We start from the raw sequence: 19,262 nt of genomic DNA, 5'->3' as shown, positions 1-19,262 counted from the left end.
CTCTCTCTCTCTCTCTCTCTCTCTCTCTCTCTCTCTCTCTCTCTCTCTCTCTCTCTCTCTCTCTCTCTCTCTCTCTCTCTGTCTTGAGAGAGAAATACTAAATTTACCATTTTGCCTATGAGCCCATTACCCTTTTGAGCCAAATCATCCCTATGTCTCTGCATTCTGGAGTACAAACTCTCATTATAAACTCAACATCACACTCCCTGCTCTTCAAATTTTTCCATTTTTCATATGTGTGTGTGTGTTTGTTCTTGTTTATATTACATTGTGGGGATCAAATGTCCCCACAATGTCATATACCGTTAACCTGAGATCACCTACATTGTGGGGACCAGCCAGCGCATTTTTTAAAAATGTAAAAATGCATAATGTAAAATCCATTACGCCTATGGAATGTCCCCACAATTTACAAAAACACAACGTGTTTGTGTTTTTGTGTTGCTCATAGCAGATAACAGCATGCTCTGCCATCCTGATGTACTGCATACAGGTTGAACGCAATACTGCAGAAGATAAATATGATAACAGACAGGCAGCGGAACTATTATAATGTATCCTGTAGACGGAGGTACCTTTGATCATGCATTGACTCCATATAAGGCATGAATGATGGCACATTGCCCGTAAAGACATTTTGTTGCAGGCATTTTGCCAGGTATTTTGAGAACTTGTCATTTCTGCTCCTTTTTTTTCTGGTTAATGTATTCACATTCCAGAAATTATGCAATCTCAATTATGCTGTGATGTTTATGATTTCAGATCCTGACTCAGCATCAGTTTTGTGTGAGGACATATGTGGGACACATTGATTTTTATGCAGTAAACATTTATTGCTCATTATAGTTATATGCAGTGTTATTGTTCATTATATATAATTAGTGCTGGGCAATGATTAAAATGTTTAATCGCAATAAATTTAATCGCATGATGTTCTGTGATTAATCGTGATCAATCGCAGTATGCACAAAATTCAATAATGAATACAAAAGTGCTGCTAAATGAACAAAAGTGCAATAACATGGTTTGCAAACACTTTAAACAAATAAGGTGCTTTTTACAGGAGTTAAAAGTTAGTAACAGTTACAATATTTCTTGTAAATATCAACTTAAATATTAATTTAATTAAATTAAATTGGTGGTATACATATATTGATTCTGTAGTAATATTCTCATCAGTGTTCTTTCAGCTTTTACATAGGCCTACTTAAATCTGCATATTTGTTATATTTACCCCAGGGCGTTATTTAATTTAATAAAGGCCATTTTTTTTTAAATCTTATTAAATGTATGCATCGTCTTTCCTGTTAAATTCTTACATTTCATTAATAAATTCAGTTATAATAGTAATTTATTATAATTACTATTATAATACTAGGCTGTTACCAATCAAATTAAATAATTTAAACTGCAAAAAAATACAGCTGCAATAAATAATGTTATAAGATTGATTTTCTAAATAAAAACATGCAATCATACTTTTAAACATGGGGGGCAGCAAGTGATCGTCTTCATAAGTGAGTCATTGAGTCGTTTATTGAAATGATTCATTCAAAACACTGAATAGTTTAGTAACAAAACACCGTGCTGAGTGTTGCTTTCCTCTGGAACTATTTTCGTCAGTGAAATCATGGGTGAAATGGAACAAAAAAAGGTTGTTTGGATCTAAAATGTAAGTAACTTAATATTAATTAGGCTAGGCTACTTGTTTATTGAACTAGGATACACCATTCATGCTACACAATTCACGATTGCAAACTCGAATTGTGTTATTAACAATATCATAAATCTTAAATATCAACAACTACAAAAAACTCAGTTTTACCCCAGTATGTTTCTTCTGTGAGTTTATATTGCTGCTCAATTGTTTTTATTTCTCCACGAATGTCTCTCATAAAGAGACAGGCAGTGCGAGCCTCAACGCGACTTGGTAACGTACCAGAGGCTGAGATACACTCGTCATTAATCGCTGTTTACATTGAATATAATAAAGCAACCAAAAAATCTGGATCATTCTCTCGTTTCTGGTTATTTTTATATTTTATTTGTCCCAGACTAAGAATGTCAAGCCCTTGGCTAAGGCTACAGACAGCACTGTATTCTCCTGTGACCAATGGTTTGTACACCAATGTGTATTCAGAGGCAGTGAGCAACGTCCTTTAAATATAATAATAAATAACTGCGTTAATGCGCGATAAATTAATTGTTGGCGTCTCTTCGGCGTCTCCTGAATAGCGGCGTCTCTTCGGAGCTGTCATTTTCTTAAATGAGCCGCGGCAATGTTTCAAATGAGCTATAAGAGAGATGCGTCAGAGTTGCGAAATTGCAGGCGCGGCTTGCAGCTGTTATTTCGAATAGCGCAGCATATTTTAAACTAATCGGTTAACCGGTTTCAACCAGCTAATGAGGCTGGTGGTCCTCAACAAGAAAATGTTTAGTTTTCGCCATCCCTACTTGACTGCCCATCCTTGTGTAGGCTATAAATTTATATGAAAAATACTGGTTGGTACATTCTTCAACAGTTCTCCTTTTGGGTTCCAACTGTCATCTGTTTTGATCTCTCTTGATTCAAAAATGTCACTAGGTCTTGTTTTTTTTTAAATGAATGAATCTATATGTTAGATCTTGACAGAAAACATTATTGTCTTTATTGCGAACATATCACAACTGATCTGGAATATAACATTACATTTGTAGTAAACTAGCTGCCCTCCTGCAGCTAACATTGTGGGTTGCGTTCCCTTCAGATAGCACAAAAAGGTAAAGCTGCCATGTCTGCTTTGAATTAATAGTCCCATCTGTTCTCCATTATTCAGTGCTAGAGCACAAGAGTGAAAATATACCACAGAATCAGCTGAACTACAACAAATCCCAAACACATTTGAGTGTAATCTACACCAAGAACTAACACACATTTGTGTGTCCTCCTCCGGAGGTGACCCAGCAATGAAGTCTCAGAGGTGTGGTGGTGGATCGACCCTTTCAGGCCCCTGGGAACCACTGGAAGCTCTTTGTTGTTCTCAAGAGGCCACTGTGTGATCAGAAGTGCAAAACAGCAGGAGGTGGTGTCATACAGACAGAAGAACATCACAATCATTATAAAGAAAAAAAATAATGCAATATATTTGTACAGTGCATGCTGGTCAAGGCAAAAGTAGGTTTCTGAGGGGGTGCAGCTAAAAAATGTATTTTGCTGCGATTGATGAACTGTCTTCCGCCATCTGCATTTGATTCGTTTCTGAAGAACTCTTGCCAGTGTTAAGACTTAATTAGGATAGCGATGACTAGGGCTGGGCGATATGGCCAAAATTTCATATCCCGATATAGCTCATTTGATATCCCGATAACGATATACATAACGATATAGCAACCTTTCTATTAATTCAGTTTATGAATAGTCTATACAAAATTGCAATGTGGAAATGCAGTTTGAAATGATATACAAAACAAATAAAGGTAGTATGGACTACATTTTTATTTTATTTAGAACCTTTTTTTAAAGCAAGACTGTTAGTAAAGTTAACACCTGCCTAGGGATGTTTACCGATGAACGTTTGACCGATGGCTGACCGTATCAACGTTAACCGATCAAAGTTGTCGGTTAAAATAAATAAAAAAGTGATCTCTAAATTAGGCTATTATACAGTGGACTAAACACTACTACAGGTGGCCGTCTCATTCCAAAATCTTTTTGTGTGATTGAACATATCCCTCGCACTCAATTTTTCATAACTCGCCTGTGTGTACTTAATAAAACCAATAAAAACATTTGGCGCGAGGTCACAGCGTTTGGGTTTGCACGCTCACAAGGTTTGCAAAAAGTAAACACTCGAGGTTAGAGCCAGAGCAGACGACAGTATGAAGCGTGCATTTCGCTTAAGATGGGCTTGATTTGGAAATATATTACATCTTCATTTCAGTGGTAACACATAAGGTGTTGATCGTCTTTCTTTATTATTGTTAGCACTACCTCAAACTAAAGCGGCGTCTCTTCGGAGCTGTCATTTTCTTAAATGAGCCGCGGCAATGATTCAAATGAGCTTCTAAGGCTGGACAAACGCCTTTATTTTCAACGCGATCACCTTGTACCCAAACCATTTCGAAACTAAGGAGCCATTTGTCCTCTGATTACAAACAAGCTCCTCTGCGGCGCGTTTGCGGGACTCGTGTTTCGCGCTGTGGGGGATTTTAAAAAAGTGACGTGAGTGGAAGGGAGGCTGCAGCGCGTGTGTGTGTGAGAGTGAGAGAGCGAGAGAGAGACAGAGGGAGCGCGTTTATGTATTGCATGGGCATGCCGTGGCGTGAGGTGCATCTTGACGTAAAATTCTGCCATAAACGCCTTATCGTGGCGTAAGCGATAGAGCCTTATATAAAACGATAGACATTTTCTATCGTCCAGACGATATATTTCGTCATATCGCCCAGCCCTAGCGATGACGGCTGATCATGGAAATAAATGTCATGATCCAGGCTGTGCAGGGGATGTGAGGACTTTTCATAGTTTTTCGTAGATAAAAAATGTCAACAGTCATGGTTGATGTTTATTTACAATCTGATACCATTTAATTCAAATTTGTTTGTTTGCTTGGCCCATTTCACCACGGACAGTTTTTCTAACCTGGGACAATATAAAGCCGGATTCGCTCAGCGTCTAAAACTGAAGAAAGGGCCAATTCCAATCATATTTCAGCAAACAGTAAGTAGTGATTTTATCCACTTCTTGACTGTTGAACCCATTTCTGATTAAATTGAAAGTTTCTTAGTAAGACAACATTACGATAATATTCCCTGACGCAAGATGCTAAAGTAACAATTGGAAACTCCAAGTAGCACACATAACAGTTTGTCAAATGACAAAGCTTAACATTATTTCCTGCCTGTGTTGTCATAAAATACAACAGTAGATATGTATGTCGATCCCTTTTGACAGACTGAAATCTAAATTAGCCTAAATTTCATCATCAACACATAGCTCAGAAGCTAACTACATTTACTACTAATGTTTATTTGCTTACAGCTAGCTCACTCGATCCTTGTAGCTAACGACACCTTCTCAACCATCTAAGTTGAAACGATAGTCATTTGACAAGACTTCTAGTCATTTTGTAATATATATTTTTGAGAACAGAAGTATGATTATTTTGCTGCGGGTGAGTAGTAAACATGACACTGACTATTTTTAGTGGCTTCTATATTAGGCCACTTAAATAAATCGACTTTTAAATCTGTCAAACGTTACTGTTCAAACTGTACATATTTACGCTACCCAGTTAAGTTCGTGATTCAAAGTTAAAGGGTTAGTTCACCCAAAAATTAAAATTATTTCATTAATTACTCACCCTCATGTCGTTGGACACCCGTAACACCTCCGTTCATCTTCGGAACACAAATGAAGATATTTTTGTTGAAAGCTGATGGCTGAGAAAGGCTTCAGAGGCCTCCATTGGCATTCAGTACATTCACACTGACCCACTCACAAGACCCATAAAGGCACTAAACACATCGATACAAAGTCCATCTCACTTCAGTGGCTGTACAATAATTTTACCAAGCGACGAAAATAGTTATTGTGCGCCAAAAAACAAACAAAATAATGACTTTATCCGCCAAGATATTGTCTTCCGTGTAGGTCTCGGACGTGAACTCACCTGGAACTCAGGCGATAGCGGCGCTCCTCCTCTTCCGGGCCATGTATTCGAACAGTGGGGCTGCTTCATATTCTCGCGCATGCGTCGACTACACGAAAATAACTTCTTATAAAGTCGTTATTTTGATTTTTGTGCGCACAATAACTATTTCCGTCGCATTGTAAAATTATTGTACAGCCACTGAAGTGAGATGGACTTTGTATCGATGTGTTTAGTGCCTTTTATGGGTCTTGTGAGTGGGTCAGTGTGAATGTACTGAATGCCAATGGAGGCCTTTCTGAAGCCTTTCTCATCCATCAGCTTTCAACAAAAATATCTTCATTTGTGTTCCGAAGATGAACGAAGGTGTTACGGGTGTCCAACGACATGAGGGTGAGTAATTAATGAAATAATTTTAATTTTTGGGTGAACTAACCCTTTAAGAAGCTATCATTGTCAAAGCATGGTCATGACGGATGGTATAAAACCCTATCTAGACAATTTTATGACCTTAAATAAGCCACATATCCTCTATTTAGATATCAGAAAACTATATGAAATATAGTTTCAAATCAATCTATGGCAGCTTTAAATTAAACTACAATACAAATATTATTTGAGTTATTGAGTTATCATGCCTGTGCCAATAGCAGCGTCACTTTCACCCTGCTACCGACGGCCCTGTAAAGAACACAAATGTTTCCCGGGGCAAAATATTTTACTAACGAGCTCAGGGGAACGCAAAAGCTTTGAAACAATTTTTCCCTCACATCTTATTTTTTCCCATCACAATGTCCCTTATAGGGGCTTCATATGTTTTGGTGTTTACATATGAAGTCAAACTTTGCATGCTTATTTACTGTTAAGCAATCTTTTGTAACTTAAAATGTAATAGATTTAGCATCAATTCTGTATTACTTCTAGATAATTAATCCTTTTATCTAGATTCCTTGTGCTTTTTCACAATCTTGTTTTGTTTTATTCCTTCTGGGAATAAACTATCATGAATATGTTGAGGTTGCACTTATTGCTTCCTTGTGTTCATTCACAGAGGACATTCGGCTGCAATTACTTACAAAATCTTCGGTCACATGTTTCTCTACTATGTTCTTACATCAAAAAATATGTACAATGTACTTATTGCAAAATTAATGCAAAACCCTTGCTGCTACAGAGGTGTGATACGGGTAAGGTTAGGGACAGGTTGGTATGGGTAGGTTTAAGTGTGGATTAAGAGGTAGGGAAAGGGCTAAACAGTGTAATATAGATGTAATAGCAGAAATTAATTACAGATGTAATTATATGCAGGCATTTTAAAAATATAAGTACAATGTTAAAAACATGTAAGCTATGTGCACTGTGCACTGTATCATATGATTAATTTAAATGTTAGTACACAGCAGTTAAACCTAATATAAAGTGGGACCGAATCCTCTCTGCCTTCTACAAGATCAAAATTTGTGTGCACACAGACACACACACACAGATTAACAATGATAGATACTTGATTAACAATACACCATCTCATTGTTGAAACTATAGAGCATTTAATTTCCCATAATGAGGCGCATTAGTGTTCTATGGTTTCTTCTGTGATGTCATTGTCTCTGGCAGTCTGAGGCTCCAAAGCTTCCATTGTGTGACATCACCGTTCTCTTCTTTCTTTGTCTTCGCCCACTGCTGTGCCCGTGTGTCCATGCCCGTGCGTGAGGGAGTGATTCACTTACAGTAAGCGTGCTTATCTCACTGCCAACGAACACACTCACGTTACCACTGGGACACACACAGGAAGAGAGAGAGAAAGTAAAGTCGATACCGAGACAATCTGCAGACTCACTCCACACCAAAACTGGCTTTGTAGAGATTTCATACATTTCTGGGCATATATATATATCTTTTTTTTTATCAAAGAAAAAAAGGAAATCACAGCTTTTTTTTTTTTTTTTTTAAATATCTTATCTATTACAAGATGGTGTTGGCAGCCCCTGAGCATTCAGAGTAGCGGCCTGAGAGGTTTAATGTTGGCTAACACATGTCCTAAAGTGTTGGCAGCCCATAAAAAGCAGGATGTGATCTACAGAGTTCTTGAGTCTCTGTCTGACACATGGCAAAGGTGTCTGATTGGCTGTCTTTCCAAGAGCTCTTGGCACTGTGACACTGCAGTCAGGATGTTTCAAATCTCTGTAGACATTGTGACTGCTTTTGTGTAGAGATCACACCCTCCTCTGCCCCATGTGCCCACATCTTCACATCTTCTGATAGTTATACACGCGCACACCCTTTCATCAGGGAGGAAACGGTGTCTCATGCACCAAAAGATAAGGATCAAAAGATGCTGGAGATGCTGGAAAGAGTCTTGAGCCCCTCCCGCCAAATACTCGCAGACATATGTCTTTTCAATGCTGGCTGCTTCAAATTATTTTTTTTGACACGTGCTTTGTCTCTCTGTTATATTAAAGGACTGGTGTGCAGGCATCAACAAGCTTCTGATAAACTTGTGAATTAAGGATATAAAATAATATAGTGAAGTTAAAAAAAAGTAAAACAATTTTTAATCTTTAAATAAGAAAATTCTTATCTGGTAAAAAAATAATCTTTGTGTTTCTCTTCTGGCTTCAAGTAATGGCCAGAAAGACAAAAGATTTACTGGAATGAAGTGTTTGCCATTTGGCTGCTGAAGAGTGTCAAAGAATAAGCTATCTCCACGCTTAATCATTTTTCCAGTTTTTTTTACATTTCAAAGCACATTACTGGCACAATTATTTTACTTTCCTTTTTTAAAGTTTTACAATAAATAAATAAATAAATAAACACTAAATTAAATGACAAACTTTCATTGCAATATGTAGCTAATATGCAATATAATACAGTAAAAATGATTTTAAAATCATATCTCATGTATATAATTAAAAAAATATATATTTAAAAAATATATATTTTTATTTTTACTTTTAATAATTCACAGATTGGCCTATTACAATTCGAGGTTGAGGACCTCAACCTAGATTCAGGTCTATATCAGTAAAATATTACGATATAGTATATCAGATGTTTTAAATTTCACACTCATATTTATAGTTCACTTTATTCCTTAAGCAGGTTTACATTACTTATGTTCCAACTCAGCTCAGTATGCTTGAAGCACACAGGCGGGTTAAAGAGCTCTGAAAGATGTCTAAATCGACCAATAGGAGCGCTCACTGGCAACAAAAGCGTTTAGAAGTGTCATGAATATGTAAATATTTATTGAGCGCCAGCCAATGAGCGACACACGAGGGCGTTTCTCGGAGACTCCGCACAGATGTTTGACTGAATGTGGGATTGGGGAGGAAAATGATGGAGTCTTGATGCGTTGAGTTTGTGTGTGAATACGAAAACAGCGCTGGAATTTACTCCCCTCGACCGGAAAGCCACCACTGCCCCTCTACTTCAAACTCCTCAATTTGGTTGTTGCCGGTATACGTCCGAGTAGGAAAGGGATTTCTGTTTCGCTGCCGCTCTTTGCCCCGGGATAGCCTGTCTGGCTAAGGTTAGCCTAGGCTGCTAGCGGTGCTCTATGGGAATATCCAGCCAGAGCGGCTCTTTAGCTCGCTAGCGGGCTGAATGCAGCCACGCGCCTCCCGCCGCATCGGGCGCATTCAGCCGCTACTGCTGCTGCGTTATTCACGGGGTGAGTGCCGGAATGCGACCAGGACCACGGTGTTTATGGAAAAATATCATGATAAGGGTCTCTGCGTTTGCATGGGTTTTATTCTTGACTATTGTAAGGATTTTATAATGATGTCTAAGCTATATTGCTAGTCAGGTATTTATAAAAACACTAAATTTAAAAGGGGACCTTTAACCAGTATTCTGAGAACAAATAAGGGTAACGTTATCTTAAGTGTATGGAGTCAGTTTGACAGCACTGACAGTGTATCTGTTTGTGTTCTGTGAATGAGGATGCGAGTTTGAAGAAGGCTTCAGCAGCAGTCTTGTATGGATATATTTATATCTTCTCGTTAATGTTTGAACAGCAACAGTTGTGAACATAATTAAAAGAAATGGTCCTGGAGTTCCTTAAATAACATACATTTTGAGCTTAAATTAATAATAATAATAATAATAAAAACTTTAACATCAGCTACATTCATTTAAGTTTGACAGCATGAAACTTCAACAAAAATCGACTTGAAACAAACTGATTGTCATCCTGCTGGATATTTAGGCAATAACGCATGATTTAAAAAAAAGCTGTATCGGCACAGCTGTGATTTCCTTGTCACTAGATTGAAGACTAAAGAGCACAGCATAGTTACAATATAACAGCCTCAGGTGTCTTGTTGCTTTCGTCAAACTGCATAATATATACATAATTTTCCCATTCACCCCCCCCCCCCATAGGCATAAAAAAAATAGCAACCGAACCAACCAGATAGAAGGTGAATGACAACATTACACAGTTTTATTTGAAAATCAGACAAAAGCACCAGAGTGGACAAGTGTTAAATAGTTATTTTTGTACAATTTGCAGTAACTTCTGATCTGTTCATTTTTTCCAGGTCTTCAGAATATTTAACTGGTCCAGAAGATCTAATCTGGCTGCACTTTACTGTTATTGTTAAAAATTCAGTTGCACAGCTACACAAACCAGCCAAATCTCTTCATCTATAGATATCATCGCTTTCCATTGCCTAACACAGATAACTGATAAGGATTGTTCTCTTTTGCTGGTATGAGTCAGTGGTTAAATTCAGGATGATTTTGTTAAAGTGATCCGTAGTAACTGACATATATTTGGGTTTGGATGTAGAAATTGGAAATAAAAGCTTGACCAATGAGTTATTGGATATATTTTCATGCCACAACCTTTATCACTGAGATCTAAACACATTCCTCTTTGTCTCTGTAGGTTTATTGACACATGCAGACGACGAATATTGGATTACCATGCACTGCTTAGGTTTATTTTGAGGGATTTGGTGTACGGAATGAGCTCTGTGAGAGCTGACAATCACCCTGGTGGATTTAACATGTCATGCCAGCATGCTGATCTGCGATCATCCACGTTAATATTTTGATGGCAAGGGATCTACGTGTTTTTTTTCTTTCCTCTACCTGATTTTTATCTCTGTAAACATCAATGAATGCACACAAGCCGTTTTTGGACGGATACTTTTGAGAACTTTTCCAAGGAAAGGATTTGTGAGGGGGTGGTTTCAGAACGCGACAGTATTTTAAACAAACTGTCAGCTCTTTAAAGAGGAAAAAAACCATGGCTTCGGTGTGGAAGAGACTGCAGCGTGTTGGGAAACATGCTTCCAAATTCCAGTTCGTCGCCTCCTACCAGGAACTCATGGTGGAATGCACAAAGAAATGGTGAGTTGTCACTGCTTGCATGTCTCGCGCGTGCCGCTACTCATTTCCAGCCCAGCTTGTGCGTGTGTGTCTGGAATGCTGAGTTGGCCCGTGACGTATCTGACTAACGGCAATGATTTATCCATTCCCCCTGGCATTCCTGTAGGGAGAGGCAAATTACAACTATACTTCTCCACATTGTTTTGTTTATTTTCTCTCTGTTTAGGAATTGTGAACGATAGTTTGCAATAAATATTTCTGCAGATAGGATACAAGTCAAATTGGATGAGTGAGATGTTAATAATAACATAGCATATGTTTAAAAATGGAATGGGTGCAATATAAGATCTGTGTCTTTGTATTACATACACACCTACGTGTCCCTGGATTTATCATGTTTAAATACAATATTTTGTTTTGCTTAAGGTTCATACCCGCTTTTTTGCTAAAGATTATTTAAATAAAAACGGCATAATAGAAATATTAGGACATAATGTTTATTAATGGGAGTGGACAGGCGTTAAAGAGTTTTTTTTGGGTACGGTTTGCTTGTTTGAATTCCCGTATTAGGGGAGATTTTATTGCAGAATCATTAAAATATAAAGTAATTTGCAGGCTGAAAAATAAGTTGCAGGCTAGTGGCTTCAACAAATGTATATACTATTGATTAACAACCATGTAGCTCACAGCTCTTCGTTTAAAGGTTGGTAATTTATGGTTAAATCAACTGCTCTATATAGAAAATGAATGGGACCTGAATCACAGAAGCTGCTCAATTATATAACGGGTGTCTTGGGTATTGGAATATTCCTGTACATAATCAACAGCATCTTTCTTTTCTAGAAATGCTCACTCTTGCCATTTATATAAATTTGATTAATATTTGCACAGTAATTTATTAAACTTCTTATTCTAGACCACTTACCGTAGAACCCCACCTCTTTTGTACAGTAAACTGCAAGCTCACATTCAGATCTACTAAGATTTTAGTAACTGTTAATTTATTGTATGTTTCTATTTCTACCTGGCCAGGGACTATGGGTGGAAAATAGCAATTTGCTATAACCCGGTGCAATGCATCTCTCCTTGTTATAAACAAGGCTAATGTTTTTATTGTGCACTGTCCCTGTCTCAAATAAAAGTAATAATAATATAATAATAATCTGCCTCCATCCAATCAACAACCAATAGATAGAGCAAAGTTCTTTTTCGATAAACTGTTGCACATGGATGTACATCATAATACCAAAGGAAATATCTGTGGCTGGCTATTTCCATTTCATCACGACTTAATTTTTGTTGTTGCATAATTTAGCGTTTAGTTACATTCTTGCTGCATTTTATGCTCACAGTGGAATGCTGATCAGAGGCTAAGGTTAGGTTGTGGATTATGCTGTATTAGGTTCAAGTACGCAGCAATCTTTTCTTTGAGAATGTTGCTTTTGCAGTTTTAGTTATTTCTTGCAGAATTCTCCAAAAAGAGTGTTTAGTTCTGCAGTCATGGCAGTTGGCAACGCATTCAGTACTCCTCAAGGGAAACATAATTCATAACTCAAGTCTGAGGAGTTCAGGTGCAACAGGATTTTTTCTGGGCCTTCGAGGCATGTGTCTAATTGAGTGTTTTACTTTCAGGTTTGACAAAAACACACCCTTGAGGTGTTTTAGATGTGAATGTGTCAGGTAATGGTATGGTAGAAATGCGCAAATGTGGGTTGCTAAGGGCACTGCGGGAACTAAATGCCTTTCTGTGGAAAAACAATATTTCTTAATCGCATTTTAAAACCAGAAAACATTCCATCTCTCCCCTTGTATTTGTGTTTTGGATGCACTGACAGTTATCTGCATGGTGATGTGTGGACCAATGCGTAGTCGGAGCAGTGCTGGCGCTGATGAAAGAGCATTATTCACTTACTGACAAGAAGCTCAAAGGCGTTTGTACCAGGGAGATGTTAGTGCCTCAGCGGTGTGCATGTGTGTGTGTGAGGCGTCTACGTGATCTCTGTGCTTTTTGTTTCGTATGTCCAGCGTGCCATTGTTCTGAAGGAAATTTTTCCACATTTCACCTCAAGCGGAAACACTTTTTTTTTAAATCAAGTAAAACCGTTTTCTCCACTTTTTATGTAGAAAAACCACAAGCATTTGTTCTGGAATGCTGAGGAGAAGGAAAATGTGTTCATGGGAGGAATGAAAGGATGTGCGAGTTGGCCATTGAATGAATAAAGAAACTATTTGAATAAAAAATCATTTTAGAAGTTGGTTCTGATCCCTCATGGATAATAAATGTGTATGGCTTGGAAAAATAAAACATTCGAATGAATGTTAAAGTAGATGGAAAAGGTCTATGTAGGAAATTTCCAATGGCCATCAGCTCTAAATGGCATGACATGATTCTTGCAGTTGAAAGATGGGTTCTATATTTCAATCATTGACCGACCCAGTGTTGTGAACGATGTTATTAGGTCATTGATATCTGGTGGTGTGATTTATCTGTAGCCAGCACAACCATTCCGCTGGACAGATACTGCAGGAGCAGCGTCCAGTCAGGCCCCAGACAACACCTTGGGCAGTGTTCCAGAAGCATGCTGCTAGGAAACGGGACACGCCACGGCCTGCTTAGGTATCCCCGCCTGTTGATTCAATGCCTTCTAGAATGTTGGCCTTTGCAGTTCTCTTGTCTCCTGGCAACATCAAATGTTTATTAGTTGAATGTTTCAGTGTCTCTGGTTTAAAGTGCTGTTGTGTAATCCTGCCGATTCCCACGCCTCTATAGGATGACCACGGTGGTGTTTAATTACTGTGGAGAATTGCGGCGGTAATGTATAGAAAGACTATTTTAACAGCATTGTTCTTAAAAAAAAAAAAAAAAAAGGACAAAAATGGAAAAAAATCCAGGATCAGTAAGATTTTTCTTTTTTAAAGTTAATACTTTTTTTCTTTTATAATACTTATAGTCAGTATTTATGTATTAAATCAATCAAATGTAAATGTAAATACATTTATAATGATACAAAATGTTCTTTTTATATATTGTATCATGGTTTCCACATAAATATTAACTGTTTTCTTAATAAAATAAGAAAATTCAGCTTTGCCAACAAAGGAATAAATTGCATATTAGGAAAAAAACCTAATTTTTTTTTTAGGTAAATGATTTCTTGGTGAGCATAAGAGACTTTTAAACATCTTACTGACCCCAAACCTTTGAATGCTAGTGTATTTCAACTCACATGCAACATACTTTAAGCATAGTTCATGCTTGTTTTTTGCAGTATTTGTATCTTGAGGTTTGTTAGGTCATTTTTCCCCCCTGAATATTGTCTATTGTGAAAGTCTTTATATAAGATTGAATTGAATTTGTTTAGGTTTAAACATCTAACGCTTCTCTAAAACTGGATAGACAAATTGTAAACAAAATTACAATTTGTTAGATAATATTTTAACAATTTGCTTTCTATCTATAATATTTCTATAATCTATATTGGCACACATTTTTATCACATAGCATACATGAGTCTTGATACAATAATGACAATATATAGCTTCCTTTACATTTTATGAATTGGGTTCCTTTTCAAGGGGTCTTTGGTACCAAAAGGAACCCCTGCTGTCAGGTATTGCAGTGAGCTGCTTTTAGACTATTGGCTGGGGCAGCCAGCTGCTTTTGCTTTCAGGCTGGGTGCCACAGGTCAGTCTGACTGGAATGAGGAAGGGAAATCCTTCAAAGTGCTACAGCAGCCAAGCCTCAACTCAGGCCTTTAAAATCCCAGCATGCTTCATGTGGGATTTCACTTAGCTTTAAGCCCAGCATTATGAATTTCAGTGCTGCCAAGAATCTCATCTTTACTGGTGAATTATATTTGACCCATGGGCACAGTGACACTAAGCCTGTAATGAACTTACAGTAATGAACTGAACTTACTATTGCTCGTGTTTTAAATGTCATCCTTAAACTTGCATTGACCAATAGATAAACAGACCTTTAGACTAGCTTCACTCCAATATCTTTTTCTTTCTTTTTTTCCTGGAGGGGTGGACAAAAAGGAGGAAATTATTGAAGAGGGGGAGAGAGGGAGTGTGGTTTACAGTGCAAAATAGTTTTACATCTTTCCAGCAGAGACAAAAAGACCAGAGGTACATGTTTAAGTAGGTCTTCTGCACTGTTGCACTGCCTTTCTGGCCTGGCCTGATTGTGACTCCTTTGGTGCTGTTCAGCTTAGATGTGAGAGATTCTAGATATTCTCTTCTCTTCTGGCTCTGGAGTTCTTGAGTTCTTGACTCTATGGTATTTTTTTTTTAAAGAACCCTTTATGCCAGTGCCAAATTGTACACATGGAAAATGCCTTAAAGTATTCCTTAAAGGGCATACTGAGCTTTTTACACTGTTAAAGACTTGGATTCCCATCCTAAACATAGACAAAGTTTAAAAAACTAAGTTGGACATTTGATGGAGTATTTCTGTGTCAAAAATACTCCTTCCGGTTTCTCACAAGTTTCGGAGAGTTTTTTTCGAGTATGTGTCCGCTTGACGTCGACAGAGATGATGCCGATTTGAACGCAGAAATGACTGGAAGCGGCACAACATCACGTTTCAGTCGCGTCGCAAAAGTGGATCTCCACGGTCACTGCTGTCACAGGACTTCACCAAATCAACAGTTACCAAAGAAGTGTGTTTTTGTCGGAGCGGTCACAGTGATAAAGGTTCGGTCCTGCTTTGGAAGCTGGCGGTGAGTAAAACTGCTTCTAATATCTATGTTGTTGGCTATCGTTGCGTAAGTAAACATTAGTAAACAACACGATCGTGTGTAACGTTAGTTAATTTATCAATGGAGCATGCGATCTACGGTGTGTGTTTAAATACATTTGTTTAGCTGACCAATATAGGTGTCAGTTTGTTTATTGTAATACCACCCAAAAAACCTAGTGTTCTCACAAAGCGTGCTTTGTCATTCAAATGCGCTAACGGTTACTCCATTGTTGTTCTATGTATAACGTTACACTAGTCTGACGTGCAAAACCGTTTTGCTTGCTACTGCTAATGTTTAGTCGCATACAATAGTCCATAAACCAAATCATGTCCTCATAAACTGCGAGTAAAGACACACAAATGTTGACAGGCCACTAAATACAGTACATACCACAGACGGACGTCCTGCTGTTGCTGTTTCTCCTGTTCAGTTCATTTCAGCCTCAGATTTGATTCTGGATCATATATCTATTAGCTGAATCTGATTGATCGCCATGGTTTATTAGAGTGCCGTTTTCTTCTCCACGCTTGAGGACGTCACCACTTTGTGCGCGCTCGTCATTCTTTAGCTCCGCCCACACGATACGCCTTCAGGCGCTCAGTTTTTTTCGGAAAGACTCGGTACAGCCTATATTTATTTTATAAATATGATAAAACTAAAGACTTTTCGGAGATATGAAGGATGCAATACTACTCTATAGGTACTCAAGATTGACATGAGATTGACTGAAACTGAGTGTTTCACCCCCCTTTAATGCGTTCATGCTTAACAGGTAATTATTTATTTATAGATAAGGTAAAAAAATGTTTTAATTCATCAGATGTCTTTAATTACAAATTGTTTAAAACTAAATTCATAAAAAGGTCCTGTGATGGGAACCCCTAAAGGTTCTATATATGAAGCATCTTCTAAGAGTGTGCTTGCTTGTCTTATAATGTTAAAAATGTTGGGAAATAATTATTGTTGCAGTATCAAAATGGGAACTCTGAAATTATCTAAATATTGGTGTTGAACCAACCATGGTTATTTGAATATAGGGCAAAACAACAAAATTATTATATATTTATTTTTGGGTGGTGGGGGCCGTGATTTTTATTTCATTTATTTCAGGTCAAGTAACCTGACTTCCGTTCTATAGCATTGCCTTTGGCCATTTAATGCTCAAATTATTGTCTGTCACAATAAATCTCCATCTTGTCCACAACACACACACACACACACACACACACACACACACACACAGATGTCCCTCTCCCTGTCACTCTAAGTCACTCAGGGACAGGGTGAATGAAACCGACACTCATTTGTCACTTCTCATATGAATGGACTTGGCACTTGGCAGTTTGTTCGTTTCCATCTTTTTCTTCTTCTTTTTTTAAAGGAAAGCTTTGGGTTCAATCCAAGTTATTCAATAGCATTTGTTCCCTATGTTAATACTACAGAAGATGATCTGGAAAAAGGAACACCCCCCCCCCCCCCCCCCATGGTCTTCAAACGGTGTGTAATGTTCCTAAATGATCTTTGCAGTAATTGGCACTATGCTTCTGATGCTGTCGATAGAGCTCGAGAAGTTGTATTGATCCAGTGTTCCTTAAATCATTTGATTAGCCTCCCTCTGCAAGGATTACACCCGTCCCTCAGCCTTCGCTTCATGTGGATGTGAGGAAATTACTGATGCTGTGAAAAGAGGGAGTGAAGATGTAGATCTGTGTGTGTGTGTGTCTGTGTGTGTGTGTGTGTGATTACACATGCTGAGCAGACTGAAGGTTTAATAAGGTTATGTAAGTGATTCGGGAATCAGAGGGTGGTCATCATGTACCGCTTAGGTTTCATTGATCAGTGCACCTCACAGTGAGCTGATCTGTGTTTCTTTCTCTCAGTGCACTTTTAGGTTTGGATTTATATCTTGTGGATGCAGACAGCCACCGTAATGAAGGATCCATGCTGTAATGCATCAATCACTTTTAGTTAATGGAGTCCAAGCCCTTTCATGTGTCTCATGACACTGGGTGTGTATATGGTTGTTTGCTCTCTGGCACAAATTAAAGCCTTTCTTGCTAGCAGGACCAGATAAAGGGAGATTTTCAGCAACTTGAAATGACTTGGATGAAATAATTAGGTTTGTGACCTTCAGTGATCTTGTATAGCACAGCTTTCAGTACAAGGGTAATATTGTATAGTTTGTTGGGTTTTATTTTTCCCTGAAGTCTAGTTATAATGTTTACATTTTCTTGTGCCAGAAATGTCATACTTTATACACAAATGGTTGCCACTTCACATAATTAAACCAGCATATCTGTATCATGATGATGGGGAGGGAGCTTTGCATAATAAACATTTATAGAGTGTGTTTATATTTTAAGTATCTTGGAGGGAAAAATGCATAAAGGTAAAGGAACAGGAGTAATTTTGGGTCACCAGAATAATTAAGAAGCGAGATTTTAAATGTAGATAACCATCCAGTAATGATTTTCATGAAAACCAGTGCAGGCACAAAGGTTTATTTCCTTTTAAGGCTACAAATCTACCATCTCTGTTTTTCTCTCTTTCTCTCTCCATTTGTGCGCTTACTCATTTGGATGATTGCAGCACTGATTGCAGTTTTTCATGCTGGCTTCAATAAAATGGGTTTTATTACTGACTTGTAAACTAAACAATATATTTCCATTACAATATACTGGTGAAGGAAGCATGCGTCTGTGTAAAAGATCTGCCGGTCAACTAAAAAGTTAGCTGAAATGATTGTGAAATCTCAGGGAGTCAGTTAACTTTAGCTATGCTGGCAGATAATACTGGGATCACAGTCCTACTTTTGAAAGAAACAACTGAAAATTGTTACTTTAAATACATCTGAGGGGAAAAAAAATCTGAAGTATTTCTAAAAACTATAGGAGGCAACAGATCTTCAAAATGACTTGCATTGCAAGTGAGAGTTATAAATAAATAAATACCTTTATGGCTGAATAAAGGTAATACTATTAATTTAATAGTAGATTAATCTGTTGAATGTGTTAAATGTGTAAATTTAAGTTTTATGCCTAAACATTGTGGGCAAAAACATTGTTTTAAAGTCTCTATGAAACTGAGGTAGCAACAGATCTTTTACTCGAGATCAAGTAATGCTGGGTTCAAGTTTTAGGTTTTTAACCCCAACAATGAAACTATTAGTTTTGGCATCTTTTGAAGCGTGTTGACGAAATACTGAGCAGAACATTGTCAGTAGGGATTAGGGCTGAACGATATATCGTTATCGTATCTATATCTAGATATGAACTTTCAAGATATGACTATCAAAAAACCAACGATATAGACGATATAGATTTCCCCCATCCGCGCTCGCCCTGCATACAACTCTGGCAGTCACAACAAACATCAGTTTTACAAGTGCCCTTGAATACACCGCTAAAGCCAGCGCATGTACAGCCAGGGGCGTGGGAACTATATTGTGAGAGGAGGGGTGGCATTTCCATGGTGACGCGTCATTGCTTGCCACGTGACACACCGCAGCAGCAACAGCGCTGAATGAATGATGATCTGCTTTTATGTAATTTTT

General features: G+C 37.8%; 1 protein-coding gene across 6 annotated transcripts in view; it reads left to right on the top strand.

The window, feature by feature from the left end:
- The first annotated feature begins 8,920 nt into the window (after positions 1-8,920).
- The window catches only part of ehbp1 (EH domain binding protein 1), a 157,568-nt gene continuing 147,226 nt past the window's right edge, over positions 8,921-19,262 (top strand). For 5 of the 6 annotated variants that reach the window (XM_067455541.1, XM_067455538.1, XM_067455539.1 and 2 more), the window contains exons 1-2: positions 8,921-9,297; positions 10,519-10,985. In XM_067455541.1, the coding sequence (XP_067311642.1) occupies positions 10,882-10,985 (104 nt within the window). In that variant the 5' untranslated portion in view covers positions 8,921-9,297; positions 10,519-10,881. The remainder of the gene's footprint in view (positions 9,298-10,518; positions 10,986-19,262) is intronic. The other variant, XM_067455540.1, reaches the window with a different exon arrangement.

This window comes from Pseudorasbora parva, chromosome 10 (assembly GCF_024679245.1).
Source record: "Pseudorasbora parva isolate DD20220531a chromosome 10, ASM2467924v1, whole genome shotgun sequence".
In the NCBI taxonomy this organism is placed as follows: Eukaryota; Metazoa; Chordata; class Actinopteri; order Cypriniformes; family Gobionidae; genus Pseudorasbora; species Pseudorasbora parva.
This window is presented reverse-complemented; position numbering and strand designations above follow the sequence as displayed.